Source organism: Xiphias gladius, chromosome 17, assembly GCF_016859285.1.
Source record: "Xiphias gladius isolate SHS-SW01 ecotype Sanya breed wild chromosome 17, ASM1685928v1, whole genome shotgun sequence".
Classification (NCBI taxonomy): domain Eukaryota; kingdom Metazoa; phylum Chordata; class Actinopteri; order Istiophoriformes; family Xiphiidae; genus Xiphias; species Xiphias gladius.
Genome location: NC_053416.1, coordinates 19,685,059 through 19,705,355, shown reverse-complemented (window position 1 = coordinate 19,705,355; position 20,297 = coordinate 19,685,059). Strand labels below are relative to the sequence as shown.

Genomic DNA, 20,297 nt, shown 5'->3' with positions numbered 1-20,297 from the left:
CCCAGTGCGTCATTTTATGCTGTCTGTATTTTTATGCTCCTTTGTTATACCTCTGCAATAGACTTGGGAAGTCTGGGAGAAACAGTAAAAGGAGTTTTCCACAGAGAAAAACACAAGTTGAGAGAGGTTAGGCAAATATAGAGGGGGGTTTTATTGGCAGAGGGAAAGTTTTGCATAATTAAATATTCCATCTTTTTATATGTAGAATTTGAGGATAATACTGTATACTTCAGTATATTTGAGAGAATGAATGGAATGGAAAGTCTACTTGTAAACATCTACAGTAATGGAGCTTGTACATACTTGTACTAGAATGTTAGGCAGTAGTAGACTGAAGAAGGCTCTCATTCATTTTACTTTCTCTGTCTCTCATAATAAAACTGAGACCTTGATAAATTGGCCTTGATGACAGAGAAAAAAGGAATTTAGTTTATGGGTGTGGAAGGAAGCTGCCAGCTAAGCAAACAAAGAGATTGTGAATATGAATTTTTACTACATCCACACATCGCAACACAGGTAATTGGAAAAATATTGAAATTGCCTGTTTGAATTCTGCAATGTCAACATCACAAAAGCCTGTTGATGTTCAAAAGATAAAAGGTAGGAGAAGCACAGACCCTAACCCTAAAGTGGCAGTGTGGTGCTACCTGTCAAGTTCAGACACAATGTTTGGCACCATTCAATTATTTTTCAGGTACTGAAAAAAATAATCTAACTTAAATCATTTCAGCTTTTTCGACATGTGTTGCAATATTAAAATTATATTAAAAAATTTTAAGGATAGGGCAGTATCAACATGAAAACACACAGACACACCCTGGATTTACTGTCTGGCTCTGCACATTATGCTCCTTACACAGACACACAGACACATACATACATACACTTTGTATATAGTGTGCATGACAGTGTTATAATGGGGAACACATCACTGGTCACCAAAGCTTTCAGTAAGCAGCTCCATCACAAACCTGTCTGCTCATTCCAAGGTATTCCCATAGGAGAGAGATGAAGTGATGCTCCAGGAGGAGGAGGAAAATGGCAGAAAATAGGGGATGCAGAACTGACAGGCAGCCACAGGAATGGTAGCAGTGCCTTGGAACTGTTCATCTCATTATTCAGCTTTCCATTGAGGAACCACCCCTCTCTCTTACTCTTTGTCCCCTATTTAGCTGCATGTTATAAATCACCACATTCTACAGTCTATTAGAAAAGATACCAGAATCTCTGGCTGTGGTGGGTGAGCAGCAGGAATAATACTGCATTAATAACCTTCTTGCTGCTGCACCTGAAACTGCTCACATCTCAGATGCCAAGTGTCTGTCACTGCTTCTCTGTGGTGTAAATTAAAGTACTGTATTGTGATACAGTTTTCATTGAAGTGCACTACTGTATATCTCCTGCAATATTTCTTTTATCAGCCACATTATTTATGTATGTTCATGTTTAGAATGTAATATCTAATCAAGATTAGGCTCTCACCATATCATTTTTTTATAATAGCATCTCAGGTCATTGCTACACAGACGATTTTTAGCCTTGCCTCTCAGGTAAACCAAGTAATTTCACCTGGTTGGCTACATACCTGTTTAGCTAATATTGATTTAATGAACTTAGCAAACCTCTAAAGATAGACAAAGTTAGAATACATCATTTGAAGCACCAGGTTGGCTATTTGAAGTCCCACTGAAATGAATATTCAGTCATCAATTTTTGCACTCAAAAATTATGCAAGTATTCTTTTTAAGTTATTGTCATTTTTTTTATTCATAAAAGCAGGAAAAAAAAAAGGTCTTTGGGGAAATATCAGAAATACCATGTCTTCTCAGCTGCTAGAGGGGCGTGTCCATGTATACATGACAACAGGTGGCAAGGTGAGCCACGGCAGGGAAATGAGCGACAGAGTAAACAGACTTTAGTTGTAGTCTTCACGCCATTGGCAGACAGTTTGTTCTTAGCAGGTATTCACGCGTAAGGACCACACCAGCATCTAAACGGACCAAAGTGACATTTACAGGTATATTTACATGCTGTTTAATGTGCCACAGCTAACCAGCTCATTAGTTATGTGGCCTGTAAACTTGTTTGTTTGTTTGTTTGAGACTGTCCAGTGAAAAAAGAGCCCTCTGGTCGTCTGTGCAAGCGACCAAGGTCTATCAAGGTTATGTGTCATTGTAAAGGCAACCTCTAGCAGCCGTAGGTGACGCAGTATAAGTAGCGGCAATGTTAAGAGGAGGTTTGAGCGGATGAATGTCAGTAGGATGTATGGATGTAGTCAGTGTTGTCGATTTTGACCATGAGCATTTCTCAACCTTAACTGCATTTTTATAATTGTAACCATGGCAACAAAGGTAGTCTAACCTAAAGGAAGCACCTCCAGTATTTTAACCCAAACTACAATCTTTTCCTAAACATAACCAAGTTGTTTTTGTGCCTAAACCTTAATCTGTGACCACTCCACAATCTTAACTTCATGTTTATAATTGCTAAATAACAAGGAGACTTAAGCAGGAAAGCTAATGTGGTTTGTTGTTCAGAGCCTGGGGTTTTTGTGTTGTGGAGCAGGCTGCTCTCTGGCTCATTGTGACCATCTGCTGTGCCTATGATAGAATGGTGACGCTCTATGTAGATGGAGAAAGTTCTCCATCTACATAGATGGAGAAAAATGAAGAAAGTGTAGGTGGAGAACTAACGGTATTCGTATGGATTAAAGCTAAGAGAGGGGGCATATCATGAAAGCAAAAAATATAACATTGTATAAACGTCTCCCTTTTGGTTTCTGATTTATCCTCAAAGGAGAACACAGGACAGCTGACTCACAGAGCATAGTACGTATGGTGAAGCAGAAAAAAAGACAAAAAAACATGCAATTTAATTTTAGTTGGAGTTTAACTATAAATCGGCCTGACTGCATAGAGCCAACAATGATTTAATACATAATACAGTAGTCTATTTTAAATTGGGTAAAGAAATTCAGCCTTGCAACAATGGCTGAACTGGTGAAAGATAACTTTCACTTTTATATCTTAAAGCACCAAATGGGTTCAATTGTGTAATGAGCTGATTGGTGTCCTTGCTTTTGACGCTGGCCATTTTAAATTGAGTTCAAATCGTTTAGTGAAAGAGGCTCTGTGTCTATGTAGTGGATACAACAGCAAGAGAGCCTGCATTAATTAAGAGCAAGCAAGGCATTTAATTCTAATGGCATAATTTTATTTTGTTAAACAAAAAGTGAATGGGGATGAAAAGATTTGTCCACAGTATATTGCTGCTGTATCTTTCATATTGCAAAACTGTTTAGAAGCAAACAATAAACACTGAGTTGTATTTCGCTGTACAGCAATTTGGCTGTCTGGTATTTATTCATAATATTTGATTATGGGTGGCAGTGACAAAGTGTTTGTCTGTACTAGATCACAGGAATTTTGATTATCTTAATGATATGCCACAAAGTTGGCATTTTAATCGTAAACACCAACAAACAATCATCAAACCACAATTACACAGTGCACATCTGGGTGACTGATCATTTTTAATTTTCATGCCCCAGAGGCACTTTTTTCTTCTTTTACTTATACCAGTTGATGTGATACCACACAACGCAGATACTCAGAGAAGGCAGGCAGAAAGCTTGGGCAAATGAAAACTGGGTTAAAATGAAAAAATAAACACAACCTTTAACTCCCAGGGAAGATAGCATTAACCCTGAGATATGGCTTGTGGACGCTGTCGACTGTAGCGTTATGGAATGACAGATAGAGGATGGATAAGGCTAGTATCTCAGCAAATGCAAAAGCATCCCTCTTCTCTCAGTGACAGCAGGATTATTCAACCATGCTGTAAACCCTTAATACTTCCACACTAACAAATTCACAAGTAAAATATTGGGCACACTAAGCATATCATAGTTTATTTCAGCACAGGTTTTTGGCAAGTTGTGACTTGATGATGAGTTTTCACTGTTAATTACTTTCAGTTGATAGAAAAACATCTGCAGCTAAGCATATGAGTACTGGTTATTTGGCCCTGAGGGAAGTGTCTCTTGCCATGTTACAAATCAGGAAATGAGTGATGAAAATGCATATGACATCAGAGTAACCTGACACAACAGGCATGGCGTTTTATCGGAAATGGATCAAATCTAGCTGCATTACTGCTCCGAGCCTGCAGGGAAATGCAGCCAGCATCAAGGTTCAGTTCTGAGCGGGAAAAGATTTAGTGTCGGGGGAAATGGGCCAAGCCGAACAGTATCTCCCCGGCAACAATCAAGAGCTGAATACATTAACCACAACAAAATGATCCCCACCATGATTTGGAGGGGTTGGGGGGATGAAGAAGAAATGGACAGATGCCCAAGCATATGCATGATGTCACCCACATATGGGAACACAGGAGCATACTATACAAAAAAGTCCATCTTTAAAAGACAAGTTTGTTGATTTGACTCCCCCAGTCTCTCCCTTTTTTCCTCCCCTCTGTCTCTCCTCGTCAGATATTTTATTTAGGCACAAAAAGAAGTGGTCAAAAAAAAAAAGTGCCCACACAGCTGATAAAGAGGGCTTCATATGTCTATAATGTAGAGGAACCTACAACAGTGGTGATAATTCAGAATACCTGTCAGCTTATGAACAAACATAAAGCTAGATTCAGTGGATTCTTTTTTCTCCTTGACATATTCACCTATGACATATGTCTATTCTACTCTTTTTGTCAGACAAAATTACATAAAACATCATGGTGGTTATAATTAATGGTGGAATTCAATAATCTTCCAAAGAACATAGAGATGTGAATGTCAGCAGCAACTTTTGCTTCAGTCAACACATATGTATACAGCCCAATCCTGACACAATGCTCGCACAGACACAAACAAAAGGAACAACCTTAAATTCTGGTAATATTGCCACACACCCAGAAGCCATATGGTCTTTGTCAGAAACTCTTGAGTACTTCCCCTCTCTTCTCCATTCACCGTGCCACTGCAAGCCAAACAAACTCTTTCCCTATGTCTTGACACTTGGCACAAATCTGGACCTTGGAAATGCTGAGCCTAGGGGAATCCAGTGACTAAAATTGTTTAGATAATGCTTGCAGAGCTCTCGCCCCAGTCTCCAGACTGTAAACACAATCCAGCTGTCCCCGGAGTGTGATACTTATTCACTGACTGATCTAACTTTAGGCCAACTGGGACAGAACAAGGGAGCGGAAAACAGGATGAGGAACAAGAGGCTAGCGGCTAGCATGGCGTTCACAGACTGTCACAGGCAATTGGAAATAAACACTGATATCTGACTTTGTGGCTGTGGATAAAGAATATTTACAAGAGTCAGTGTTTGTCTATCAAACAGTATCAATCCCCATCCATATGGAGAGAAAATAACATCCCGGAGATATGCCACTCTACTGCCGCTTAGGGTCTTTTATTGCATTTATCCAGAGTGACTACAGACAGGATGTTGTCAGCAACACTGACAGACACTGAAGTGAGGAGCCATTACTTGAGGGATAGGGGCAGGCAAAGTGGGAACCTCACCTCTGAGAATCCGCATCTCTCATAACTGCTTCCTACGTCTCCTGCACCCGTTCGTTTCCAGCATAAGATTACAATCAAAGAGGAGCAGACAGGGAGACAGACCAGGGGTCCCACCTCAAGATGTCAATCTCACATTCTGACTGAGCTGCGCATTTCCCATGATCCACTTCAGAGAGTATGGTGATACAGTGAACGCGTCCTTCATGTAAATGCGTTCATGTAATTATCATGAGCCATCACGTCTTCCACTCGCTTTCCTTTTTCGATGTATAAAAAGAAAACAAAACTGCATACATTACGATGATATAATACAAATACTGAACGGAGAATAATGTCTTCTATATCTGTACATCTAGAATTACTAAACATGAATGATTCACAAGACAAGAGCATTTACATTTGAGTTATCCAGTTACTAGGAGAAAGTGTGAGAGATAAGAATAAAGGCCTTTTATCAAGATACAAATTAGCAGATTCTTTCTTTCTTCTTCATCTGCTATTGCACAATTTACATGAAATTTTATACATAAACATGCATGTACGTAACCTGAGACAATGTAGATGTATATATACTTTAGTGATTTATATTTTTCTTTTCACTCTGTATTAAGGCCGGAACTAACAACTCTTTTCATTATTAATTAAAAAGAAAATCAATAATTTTCACGATTAAACGATTACTCATTTGGTGAATATAATGTCAGAGAATCTCCTCAGCCTGAGTAAACTCCATCCACTGAGGAAGATTGTGAGATGTGATTGAGAGTTCCAGAAAAAGCTTTAACCACACCCTAAGTCAAAAGAGTATCCCACCAATTTAGCATTGCACCCCTATAAAGTTGTCAGACTCACAATGGACAGTTTTTAAAAAAGGATCAAAATCAATGCAGCAGAAACAGAGACATCATTTACTTTTTATTCCACAGATTCTTCTCCCTTGTCAAAAACCTGGCACTTACATTACCCATAATGCAACTCGCCCACTGACAGTATGGTCAAAGATTCTGGTGTGTTATCCTTGTGGTAACTAATGTAGCCTCGAGCTGCTAGTCTCAAGCAGAGATGAGGGCAGGCTACAGAGGCCTGGTAAACTCTTTTCTTTCTAACTCCACACCCCTAGATCATTTTCAAACTGGTAGTCCTCAGCCCCAACTAATACACCCTAAATTGACATCGCTAGAGGAAATTTATCAGACTTTGGGCAGCTCACTCTGGAGCCATAAAAAAGCTTTTTCATTTTTAAACTCCAAGGTAAAGAAAGAACTTTCATGCTCAACTTTGCATGTCTTGTTTTTTTCCAACCATCCAGTTCAATTTTTAATAAAAATCAGAGAAAAGCAGCAAATCCTCACACTGGGGAAGCTGGTTGGAGTTTTTGACTAATAAAAGATTCAGATTATCAAAATTTTTAATGACTGATTTTTATGTCAATTGATTAACTGACTAATCGACAAATCATTGCGGGTCAGCATACTGGAAAATGTATTGCTGTGTTTTCTGAAATCTGAGATGCAGCTGTGCTTTGTGCGGGACATGGAAATAAACATTTACCAATTAAATGAATATACACACAGAGGAATCAGAGGGGTGCTTCTGCCTTTCTCTTCATACTTTCATATACATGAGGAATAGTGTGGCTGCATCGTTGTCTTTCCCTGTGGCTCAGTGCTTCATCACTGCAGTGTTGTGGCCTAAACTTCAGCCCTGCCATGAGCCTCGCTTTTCTCTGGCAAATGGCAATGTCCAATTAGTTTAAGACTACCATTTATTCCTCTCCCTTACTGAACCTAAAAACAGGTCTACTATCCAATAACCTTTAGAATACACAGGCTGTGACTTTGCCTTCACCTCAATAAAACGCTCCATGATTGAATCAAGTGACTGAGGTCAATAGGACATATGTTCATTTCCCAGGGTCCTCTAGGGTCTCTGCAGGTCAAAAAAAATATGCTGAGTGTCTTTGGTGACATTTATTGGATAGGAACTAAGTTATTTGTCTTTTTTTATTCTTTTTCTCATTCCATCTGTTTCACTTTCAACTAGGGTTCTACTAGTCTGTGTGTGTGTGTGTGTGTGTGTGTGTGTGTGTGTGTGTGTGTGTGTGTGTGTGTGTGTGTGTGTGTGTGTGTGTGTGTGTGTGTGTGTGTGTGTGTGCGCACGTCTGTGAGCATGTTGTGTGTGCTTACACAGTATTTCAACCCTGTGGTCACGCTTCAGGCACCAGCACATACTACATCTGTCACCGTCCCTACCACGTCACCTCAATTTTCAGCAGACAAGTTTCACTTCTGTGCCTTGAAGGACAGACACTTTTTCCTTCCTCTTCTGTTCCCATCTGTCTCTGTCACTCCTTTCCTGCTCCCATCACTTTACATCTGTCAAACTCTAACACTGTCTTTTGTCAGCCATCTCCCTATTTTTCATCATCTCTCCCTCAATTCACTTAAATCATAGCGGCAGTAGAAAAAGTTACAATATAGTAAATTCAAAATTGAATTTCAGTTGAGGCTTTTATAAGTAATTAATTTTCCACTGTAATTTTCACTTTTAGTTTGTCGATAAAGGATCAAATCCCTAAAGCTCCAAGGTATTCTTGTCGGTGTACTGCAGTGTCTTTTACGTCTTTAGAGTCCATGAACTCATTATATTATATAAAGTGACAAGATATTCATGACAACCAATTATGTAAATTAAATATGACTATTTGACGTTTATTTTTAGGGACAGGTGCAGAGCATAGTGTAATCATATAATAGACTAATGCCTTCAGTGCACTGCAAATAGGCCTATTGTCTGCCTTGCAAACATCTAATTAACGCATTATACAGAATTTCCCATACATACGCTCAACTCCGGCAGCCCATCCAGGTAGATTAAGACTTGTCCAGGTAGATAAAATCACTCAGTCTCAACTTAGGTGACTCTTATACTAGAACGCCTTCTTTCACTCTTTTCAAACTAATTAAATTTTGGCTACACACAGTTGTGTGCGCTGCAGTAACTGACTGGGGACCAGAGGCTTCGTTGTGCGCAGCTGCCTAGCTAGCGTCTACCGATAGTCTGCATGTGAGTCATTTAGGGGGCATCTGTAAATGCTAGCTACAAAAAAATAACCTGGGTTACACTCTCCTCCTCTAAACTGCATTACTATTATTAATTATTAATTGAAAAAAGTGCATCATATATTAAATAGTAATTAATATGGTTTTGGATTGTAATTGGTTTTGCATTTGTTCAACAGTGTGCTGTAAAATCCTGGAAAACCTGTATATCTAATGGGTCAACTGTTCTGAAACTACAGTAAAAGCCTTTTTTGCTTGATAACAATGCATTTTTACTTCATTCTATGGTAATTATGAAAATATTCAAAACTGGACATACAGTATAAAATTTGACCGTAATAATATGAGTAAAATTCTACAGTGATGTTAACTACTCTGTGAGGCTGTATTTAGGCACAGCAGTGCTTTAAGCTAATTACTCACATCATCATGCCAACATCTTTACAGTGACAATGCTAACATGGTGATGTTAACCATTGTCACCATGTTAAGTTAGCATGCTAAAATTTGCTAATTAGCATTATACACAATGTACAGCTTAGGCTAATGGGAATGTCAGTTTGGCAGGTATTAACCAAACTACACAAAAATTTCAAATTTTAACCTGCTGATGCCGCTATATTGAACCAAAGTTGTTTCAGTTCATCCTGAGGGGGACACAAATGTGTGTCCCCAATTTCATGGCAATCCATCTAATAGTTGTCAGGACATTTCAGAAGGACTCAGAACTACAGATGTCAACCTCATGGTGCCTGAGTGATTGTTGAGTGTCAGACATAATAAGTAAAACGTGATACCGTGTGTGTGCACGGGCTGTATGTCAAAGCAAATTATTCAAAAACAGTACCTTACTGTGTATCAGGCAAAGACTGACCACAACATGTCAGCTCAAAACCCAGACACGTTTTTGAATACAGTTCCATTTAGTCAAAGAAAACTATTGCAATTAAAACACTACACAAAATTAACAACTAACACATTAACAAAACTAGACAAACTATTTGACACATCTATTGAAATATTAAGGTCAATCCTCCCCAGCTTCTCAGTCTTCTCCTGAAGTCCCTAACTCAGCAGCATTTGCCAAAGGGGATTCTGTTTTACCTTTCAGCCCCCGGGTGACCCATGAATCTGTGTGACCTTTGAAGGATGAAGCAGGGAGACATAACTCATCCAAGCAGCTTCAACAAGTCCTCTCTGTGTTCCCCCTCGACCTTAAAACCTGGCAGTAAATTTAGTGAACTCCTGGTAATAAACTCTCCCCCTAGAGGGCTTAGCTTCTCAGGGTAGGAGTGCTGATCTAGCATAATCATCGTACCGTTTGACCATCTCTTTCATTATAATTCAGAAGGTGAAATGGATAGTAGAGGGGTATTATTATTCTAAAACCTTTGCAAAAATATCTGCCCAGGAGACCAAGCCTGGGTAGAGCTCTTCAAGCTGACGCAGCTCAGCAGACCAGGGGATCGACAGTAAAGGCTGGGGAGCTATGTGTGAGGCCATGGCTGCCGTTGTTAACCCTTATCACCAACACTTCCTTCTTTCAGTGCACTCTTTACCCCTTTTTTCTTTTTTTGGACTTGCAAAACCTGTGCTCCATAGGGATTCACAGACCATCTGCATTTACCCTATTCTGATGGTCATAAGCCCCGACCTTCTGCTTCTCCACAGGCTTCATTACATGACTCACAGCTAACCTATACACACATGCACACATACGTTTGGTTGCTCAATGCACCCTGACAGATTCCTGCCTGAGACATACTGTACTGAAAGAGTGTTTAACTGGCAACAGGAAACACTTGACACTTGCAATTCTACGATTCAGCGAGTAGACACTGTCACATGTTAGGAACACACTCAGCCCTTGTTTAAACCTGTGGACTAAAGCAGACACACAGCTGTTGCCATGTCCAACAGGTGGGTCGCATAGTGAACTTCCACCTGTCCCTCAACCATAAAAATGACCCATATTGGAACAAAAGTAACAAACTAAAACAGGCTTTTAGACTTACATATTATTTTTCATGTATAACGAGATCAATGTAATTGGTTCAGTTGAAAGTGTGAAGAAACTCAGTGCAATGTAAAATTGTGATTGTAGTAAGCATAAATGTATTTCCAGCCATGAAAATGCAAATTATTCTTGCTTCAAGACACTATATAGGGATTATCTAAAGGTTATATTGAGCAAATATTTTTGCACTTTTCCATTTTCACAAAAGCTGCTTACTTTACTTTGCTATCATCCTGAACATTGGGTGACTGGAAAATCAATTACAGTGTTTAAAAGAGCTCAGACAATTATTATCTGGATATCTGCGTATTATGCCTGGGTATTAAAGATAGCTTCTTGGTTATTCTTAGTCAGCGGTTTAGCGTTCTGGTAGACTTCTGTATGAATGTTTGAGTGTCGCCATTTATATATTAGATGCATCTGCTGACGAATACTCCCTGCTAGAGTTATGTGTGTGCATGTGTATTGCATTATTTTTAACAGTATTATCAAAATAAACAGCTCTCAGCACTGTGAATTGTACACACCAACACACACTGACAGAACTTACTGGCTACTTCCAGGGATGCATTGTGACTGATCGCCTGGCCCAGATAGTTTCGGGCCACACACACATAGCTGCCATCATCGGGCTTGCTCCGTCGTCCATGGATAATGCGTAGGAAGAAGAGGGACCCGCTGGGCAGCAGCATCCGGTGGGAGCGGGGGTTGTCGCGGTCGGTCTCAACACGCTCCCCATCTTTGTACCATTCCACTGTGGGGGTTGGACGGCCCTCTGCCTTACAGTTGAGAGTGGCTGGTTCCCCTTTGGACACAATGAGGTCAGAGGGGTGCTCCACAATGCGGGGAGGGAAGTCCTCCTGGCGAAGACGAGACCCTAGAGGGTTAGAAGGGTACAAAGGTTATAAAACAAAGGCGAGGATCAGTTCCAAGTATTGGATTTGCTGCCAAATTAGCAATACTTACTCTACAGGTCAATGGAACACAAAAAAACACCACAAAGAGCCATAGTGAAAATTATAATATAATCCCTCCATGCAATAAAGAGTAGTACTAATAGAAACAGCAGCAGCTCTAAAGGAATTAGATATGGTGCATTATTATTGCTGTGTAAGTGCCATTTTATAAAATAATCCAGTCTGACAGTATAATTGCCAACCAATCACAGCTCTAATAAAATGCTTTGCTTTTGTTTCAGCAGTTGGAACCTCGTGGGGAATTGAAAATTAAAAAAACAATGCTGACACATGAAATCCTCAGTAAGTAATATCTTTCAAAACATGTCTTCCCTCAAATAATGTGTTTGCAAAGAAATATGTATATACTGTGCAGTTTTTGAGAAAAGCTTCAAGGCTGAGTTATAATGGGAATTATAGTGCTATCTGTGGTTCCACCAATATGATCTTTTTACTGATTTATATACTCAATAGTTTTAAACCTACTTAATCTTCTGCTACTGCAGCTAATATTTCAGGAACAGCATACATTCCCAAATGTATAATGTGCATGTATAGTTCATTAATGACCAGGGAAATGAATATGGTGGAAAATCTAATTATAGATTTACTTGTGGCGTCACTGTTTTCCATAGATGCCTCTTATGATATTCTGAACCTAAGAGAAAGGATGCCCATCCTCAACATGAGCCATCGCTTTCTCCTCCATTCTACTTGAGTAACTTGTGTGCATGTGTGTATGCCCAGTTGTGTGTGTGTTTCTGCTTTTAAATTTATTTATGTTACATGTTCAGCATTTTGAACCAGTTTTGCCTCTGAAATTCTTAAACCAGGCATAGAAATACAAATATGTACCTCCAATTATATGCACACTAACAACCACAAAATCACCTCTAATCCCTGATACACTGTTGAGATGTCAATCATGCTCTTCTCGCGGTCTTCACAAAGAAACTGCGTAGCGATGAGTTCCTGTGAGGCGGAGGAAAAAGAAAACCTCCCTAATGAGATCCAGGTACACAACTCCAACGCCTCTGTACATCTTACATTCCCTCCATCTCTTTCCAACCCCCCAGCACCGCCATGCATACATACTAGCCCACCACCAACCACGTCCGCACACAGACCCACCCTCACTCTCTCTCCTTATTCCCTCAAGTACTGCGTGAATGCAGGGGGATCTGGTGTGGATTTCTACAAAACAGTCACATGTGTTATTGTTTTGCAGAATCTAGACCAGATTTAAAATCACTTAAAATCCTAAACTACAATGCACAAGCAATTGTGCTAAAAACTGCCAATACAATATACAGAGAGAGTGAAGAAAGACAGAGAAGATGAAGGAAATGTGCCATTAATGTCAGTCATGCAACCACTGTTTACCTGTTTTATAGCTGTGGGAACACTTTTCTGTTCTTTCTTGCTGCTACAAACACTATCTTAAACAGCCTTTGGCAGGTCACGCTTTAATGTGCCAATGGCCCTGTAAAGCAGCTAATCACTACTGTGCTCAACAGTGATGAGCTCCTACACTCCTGCTGCAACCAATAAATCCCACACAGGCAAGTGTTTACCCAGATAGAACACCTCACACATTGTGAAGTGGGTGAGAATTTGATTCACTAGAGTAGTATGGTTCATTTTTGTGTGTTTGCAGAAATCTGTATTAACTATATTTTCCAAAACCTTATTAAGAAAAATTTGATTATTATTACACAAAAAGCTGGGAACAATAGGCGTATGATAGGTGCACAAGCTTATCGGTACAAAACCAACACGTATGATGACGCTTACATGTTTTGCATGCAAAAGCTCCATGTCACCTAGACAGTAACACTCTGAGATAAGCCCTCCCACTGCCTTACTATTACATTCTTTTTTTTCCCTTTTCTTCCATTTGCTTAATTTGTCTCCTTTTCCTTTAATGTTGTTAAGCAGTCAATCTAGCTAAAAGGCTACATGCTAATGAACTGAAAAACTGACAAAAAGTTGAATCGAGGTAATTACCCACCCAGATATGCTCCCTGGAAACACCCCTAGCACTTTTTATATATATATAAAAACAAATGCTACTGGCCATGCAGACAGGATTTATTTGGCCATGATTTGAGATATCCCTCTAAGATTTCTGCTTCCACCCCAGTAAAACAGAAGTTGAATGGAATTGAATTAAATCAAGACTAAGAATCGGCAACCACGCTGGGGGATCTGTGATGCTGTACCGTTGTTTGGAACAAAATGCTAATGGTAATTACCATAGCACCATGGATATCTAAACTAAAGTGGTGGACTGACAGACATTTTCCAGTGCTGTGTGCTGGTAAAACCAAGACTACAGATGAGAAACTACCAAACGAAATGACAATACATGTTTGATTTTTTTTTTTCCTTTTCTTGTTTTTATTTTACCCCCCAGAATTGCAACAGAAAAGAATGATGCCTGAATGAACAAGTAATCCTCCTGTCAAATTTGATGCTGAAAGACTTCGTAGTCATTTAGAAAACTTTCTGAAAACAAAAAATTTAGCTATCATAGCTAAAAAAAAAAAGAAAGGCAAAATAACTCTTGTAGCTATGGGCAGAAATCCTAAATATTTCATTTAAGTACAATTTTACACACAGTCTAGACATTTAAACCTATAACAGAACAATATAAACAAGGCGTCCACTGTGGCCTTCGGTCCCTGTTTACAGCACACATGCTGCTTTCCTTGTTCTTAATTGTGTTGGGAGGATGCCTAAGGGTCCATGCAGCTCCCTAAGCTTCCTGGCATCACAGAAAGGCAATATCAGCCCACCACAAGTGGGCCCCCAGAAGATCAGGCTTTATCTGCAAAGGGCCAGCAGCCAGCATACAATCAGTATGCAAAAACATGTACAAAGAAGCACAATGGAGAACATACATACACACTAAAGGTCATTTGTACCACCTGTACCCCTACAAATATGTTTTCTATTTTTTTCAGTCATCCCTGAGGCCGTTATGTTGTCTTGTTAAGATCTAGGGAGAGAAGGGGAATGAATAACAACAAAAACAAAAGAGACACAAGCATGTCCAAGAAGGAAGGTGGATAGCAAGTCTGTTTCCTCCAAAACTGTGCGTCTCTAGAAAATTAAATAAAATGTGCAGAAAAAAACTGAGTAGAAAACCATAGTATATTGGAGCAACAAGCCAGGCATTTTGTATTTTATTCAAGTAGGCTTTGTGAATATGTAAGGCAGAAAAGAAACCATGAAGGGATAAATTACAGGAGAAAGGGAGGAGGAAAAGAAGAGGTGATGAAAGGGGGAAGGTAGGGGTTTTAAAGCAACAAATAATGTAATAATGTGACAAATTCGAGTGTAATTTACTGCAATGTTGGTGGTCTTAGATTGACCTACCCCAGTGTCATTTACAGTACAATACTGTATGTATTTAGAAGGCATGAGGCTACTATGGCTGTTTGGAGCCAAACCAAAGAAATATACAGAGAAAATATCAAATATCACAATCAAGTTAGCTTGCTACACTGAAGTCACACTAGCCGTCAGTTCGGTATCAAAAATTACCCTATACAAAGGTATAACGCTTCCAACCAGCTAACAGATACATGGACACACACACACACACACACACACACACACACACACACACACACACACACACACACACACACACACACACACATTAACACACGTTTTTGAAGCATCACTCTCCAAATTCACGCCCTTTAAGAATGGGCACAATTGTCTCTGTGGTTTTCCCAAACAAGTAAGTAATAGAAAAGCAGTGCGTGACATTTATTCAGGTAGAACGCTGCAGACTTAGTACCACCCTTTGGTGATGCTGACAGCTGTGTGCCACAGTCAGCTTATTCAGTGACTGACACGAAGCCTACCTGAGCCACAGTGGTGGAAATGGTAAATCTCCACCAGTAGTATTGTGGGATTACCTGTGCTCGAGTGCCAACGCCACTCTGGCAGCCTGACTGAGTAGCAGTCAGGCAAAGCTAATAAAGGCAGGCCGATTTTGTCGAAGGCTTAAGAGTGTGCAATGAATGGAACGGCTATTTCTTGTTAAGGCAATTCTTTTGTTTCAGCCTGTAAAAGTCATTTAGTTTTCTTTTTTGTGACCTGTGGCCTAGACCGTGGATCAAAGTCCACAACTTTTAATGGTAAAACAGAGATTTACAGAAGCTCCATAGTTCATGGCATTGCTCTTGTAAATCAAATGACAGCACATATTTGAGCAGACAACTATCCAAGTCCAGATCAACAAAACAAAATGAGACCATAGAGAGATTTAGAGATTATAAGAGCACTTGAGAGACACAAATGACAAGATACACAGAGAAACAAACGATCACAAAAGCACCAAAGAGTACTGCAGGGAAAACCTCAACTGAACTAAGTAAACTACCACAGTTGTTTTATATTAAGTCAGCATTTAGAAGTGGATTTTGAATTGCACTGGCCAGCAAGTGTCAGATACGATGTTGGAACTTCTCCACCTTTGGCCTGACACACAGTGAAAGTCTCAGTTTCACAAAAACAGTGGATTAAATTAAAATTTATATTGCAGAATGGTCTCTGGCCGAATAATAAATGAGTGCTGTCAGTTTTTCCATCCTAAAATATACTTCACATACTCGGACTAGACAGCCGTCTGACTCTATGACACTTTACTCAGAGCGTCATAGTATTAGGGTGACAATTGGGGGATATTATGCAAGTGCTTGCTGTGCATCACTTCGCCACCTCTGGTATTCCAAGCACATGTGATTACACAGAAATGTCAGCAAAACGTCCAACAAATCCTCTCTTCTAAGGCCAAGTTCTGACTAATGTGGATTCAGTGCTACATCAAAGGGGCTACAAGAGAGACCGGAGACCTGTTTTATAAAACTGCGCAGGCTCTACAATAAAAGGTTACACAAATGCAAAAGATGAAATCATGCTCATAGTAACAGTTATTTTGAGCCATCCACATGTTAACCAATATCAAACTTTCTCCATACTGAATTATGATGAATTTGAAATAATGACCCTAAAAAAAACTCATACTTCCCTGTTAGCTTTAACAATTATCTATAAATGATCGGTATAAATGTCAATAGTAAATATTCATATTAATCACATTGTCATTTTATAACTTGAAAGGAAAAGATATTACACCAGACGCCAGATCAAAAAAGAGAAATTGCACAAAGTCTTTCATGAAGGTTGAAGGTAGATGCTATTGTTTCGTGGTATAGTCCTGATAAGAACAGTGCTTTTAGTGATGGCACTGAAATAAATCATGTCACTCAAAATTTATACATTTGAGTGAAAAGCCTCATAAACAGACCTTTTATGTTATACATTAAAGGAATAATTTGACTATTTGGGAAATATGCTTATTTGCTTTCTTACTGAGAGTTATGTGAGAATATAAAGATCACTTCCCTCTGTGTGATAATATGAAGCTACTGGCAAGGAGATTAGTTAATTAATTAACTTAGTTTAGGTTGCCTGGCCAAAAAATATTACAGCACACAAACCTCCATAAAATCACAACTTGTCATTTTTAAGATTTAGTTTTTGTAAGGAATTTAAAAAAATATATATTATGTTTTAATAAGTGAGTTTTAAAGGTGCTGATAGGCTTCTGGTTTGTTTTTGTTTTTTTTACATCTGGAGAGAGCCAGGCTAGCTCTGTCCCCCTACTCCAGTCTTTATGCTAAGCTAAGCTAACCGGCTGCTGGTTGTAAATTTATATTTACTATAAACATATGAGAGTGATATCGCTCTTCTCATCTAACCCTCAGCAAGAAAGCAAATAAGCCTATTTCCCAAAAGGTTAAACTATTCCTTTAACAAAGAAAAAAAATATCATTGGAAAATAAACCATTTGTGTTGCTCATCCCTTGGAGACACATATTCCAAACATGCACACACACTCATTCATTTGTAAAGTAAAACACAGGGAACCAATAAATGCCAGACATTCTTTCTCAGGCAGTATAAACTACAATTAAGTGGAACAGTTGAACACTGTCATTCACTAAAGTATGTGGGGGAAGGAATGTGAGTGTGTTTCTATGCCTGTGTGTGGCCAGGACAAGGTGTCTGCACACCTTGACTCACATGGAAGTTATGGAATCTGTGTTTCTTTCTTCTGCCGCCTTTCTAACAACACAATGCACAATGTACTGTAGCAGTCTCCAAAGAGGGGAGTCAAGCTCATGGACAATGATAACACCTCCTTACTGCAGCACCCAGATGTTCAGGGCAAGATATGAGCTGAGTGAAAATGTGAGCATGAGGAATATGCTTGACAAAGGCTTAAGAATTCAGATTATAGTATGTGAAAACAATTGTTTTCACTACCGATTAATCTTCAAACTATTTTTATGATTAGTCTTTAAATGTCAGAAAATAGTGAAAAATGCTCATTAAAATTTCCAAGTCCAATCTCATGTCTTCACATAACTTGTTTTATCTGACCAACTTATCACCATTGTTGAAAATCATTTATCTGTCAATCGAATAACTTATTAAATGTTTACATTAAACTCCTTTATGAAGCTCCTTCAGTGAGAATTGTGTGCAAATACCGATTTATTTATTCATTGAAGTTGGGGCCTGAATTGTTTTAATGATTTTTCAACAGTGTCACAGCACAATATTATGAAAAAAAGAAAAAAAAAACTACTTTGGGACGTCATCTGTTAAATGCTCTCTGGTAAAGTAACAAGCAATAGAGTCCCCAGGGCAGACTCAAACCAGAACATTGCTGGTGCATGATAAACATGTGAGCCAACTAGGTCACCAGGACACTTTAACTGGAGAATAAATCCATCAGGCTGACTATGACACACACAACCAGTGATTTTGGTTTGGTTCGTTTTTAAAACCAAAAACACGCATTGCATATTTGAGGGCCAAATATATTACCTATCTCATCTAATAATACTGCAATTTGTAAGACTGTAATAATAGCTTGGAAGTATACATGGCATATTCCCAGCTATGCTAATACTGTTTACTGGCAATGCCTGATTATATTATATATTGTCAGCAGACTCTACATGTTCTAATTTTTTTATACTGACTTAATCCTGTGCATTGCTTTGACCTAGTGAACGAGTAAACTGAGGTGGCTGATAGTCAGGAGCCTACCTCCTGCATGAGTGATGAAAAACACCTTTGGAGCACAACTGCATGGAAAGGCCAGCAGCCCGTCTGAGAGGCTTATCCTCACTCCATTAAATGTTCAGTGGAAAGTAAAGTGGTTGTATAGGCCATTGATTATCACTCAGGCAGTGCTTCATTCAAACTTCCAATGAATAGAGCAGACGCTGAAGTGGTAAAGAGGTTGTTTGTTATTAAAGAAGAAAAATCCACCCACGGTTAATCTTGTATACCAGTTTGATATGTGATTTACTGTTTCAGTGTACAGCATGCCTTATCTCCTCATCAGTTACAACTCACAGTGTAGTCTACAGTCATTAGTATGATCAGTTAAAAAGGCTGCATAATGTGGGGTTGACCATCTGTAGTTCGTCATGTTTCCTTCATCTCCTCTGAGGGTTGTAAGTTATAAAGCTGTCATTTATAAACATTTTTACTTAAGTAACTCAATTACTACATTAATATTACACTAGCTTCATGCTGCGTCATTGCATGTCACAAGTGCATGTCTGCATGACCTACATTTAGTTTCTGTCTTAATTGTGCCCGTGGTAGTGGCAGCCCAGATGTGAACTGACTCTCATACTGTGAAGGGAGAGAGAGACTTTGCCCTGAGCACCGATCCCATCCACAAAACTGAAGCCCTCTCACAGGACTGAACTCTTATTTCATACATGCGTGCATGCAGATACAGAAACATGCACTGGACGTACCCATCAGACAGTATCACGATGTAAACAAAAACACATAAAGTCAAACATAGAAACAAGCCAGATTTGCCTCTGAACCTATCTTGTAACTCTCCAATACTGTCCATGTAATGAGGGGGCAATATAAGGGGCCACAGCCCTGGCTGTTTTTGGACAGCATCGACACTAAAAGCAATCATGGCATTAGCTTAATAGTCTAAAAGGACATTAATAAGCGGGTACATTAAGGCACAGGGGATTATAGGTCAATACTGCTTAGATTCACTCAGATTTTGGGAAATATGCTCATACGCGTCCTTGCAGAGGGTTAGATAGGAAGATCGACACCATTCTCATGTGTGTCTGTATAGTATAAAGCTAGACCCTAGAGATGAAACAGCTAACCTAACTTTGTCCAGAGATAACAAAATCCACCTAAAGATCACTAATTAAAATGATGTGAGTGGTACCAACCTTCTCATTTAACTCTTGGCAAGAAAGTCATTGCAATTAAGCTTAGCAGACTCTCCGATTAATAAAAATTAATAAAACATATTAACCAGAAATACATTTATTAAAGTGTTGCATGTTACTTGTATCTTCACAAATAAACAGTCTAACCTGACAATGCTTATGAAGAAAGAACACTCAAATTCGTGTTTGTTGTTGTTTGTTGTTGTTCTATTGTTGTTTCTCAAAATGGTCTCTGATCTGGAGGCAGCAGTCTGATATTTCAAAAACAGCAACGGTTGTCTGACACCTTGGCAGTAGTCGCAAATCTTATCAAAACACAGCTGTTGCTGCTGCTGATGCTGCTGCTGCTGGTGCCACATTGTTACGTGTTGCGCTTGCAGTGAAAAATGTACATTTGATAGTCCTGTGTCAGTG

At 39.2% G+C, this 20,297-nt stretch overlaps 1 protein-coding gene across 3 annotated transcripts in view; it reads right to left on the bottom strand.

Moving 5' to 3' along the window:
• The window catches only part of LOC120802459 (roundabout homolog 1-like), an 80,720-nt gene that overhangs the window by 50,648 nt on the left and 9,775 nt on the right, over positions 1–20,297 (bottom strand). For all 3 annotated transcript variants that reach the window (XR_005709231.1, XM_040150305.1, XM_040150306.1), the window contains exon 2: positions 11,163–11,489. Coding sequence is in view for 2 of the 3 variants with exons in the window: in XM_040150305.1 (XP_040006239.1) it covers positions 11,163–11,489 (327 nt within the window). In the remaining variant the exon portion in view is untranslated. The remainder of the gene's footprint in view (positions 1–11,162; positions 11,490–20,297) is intronic.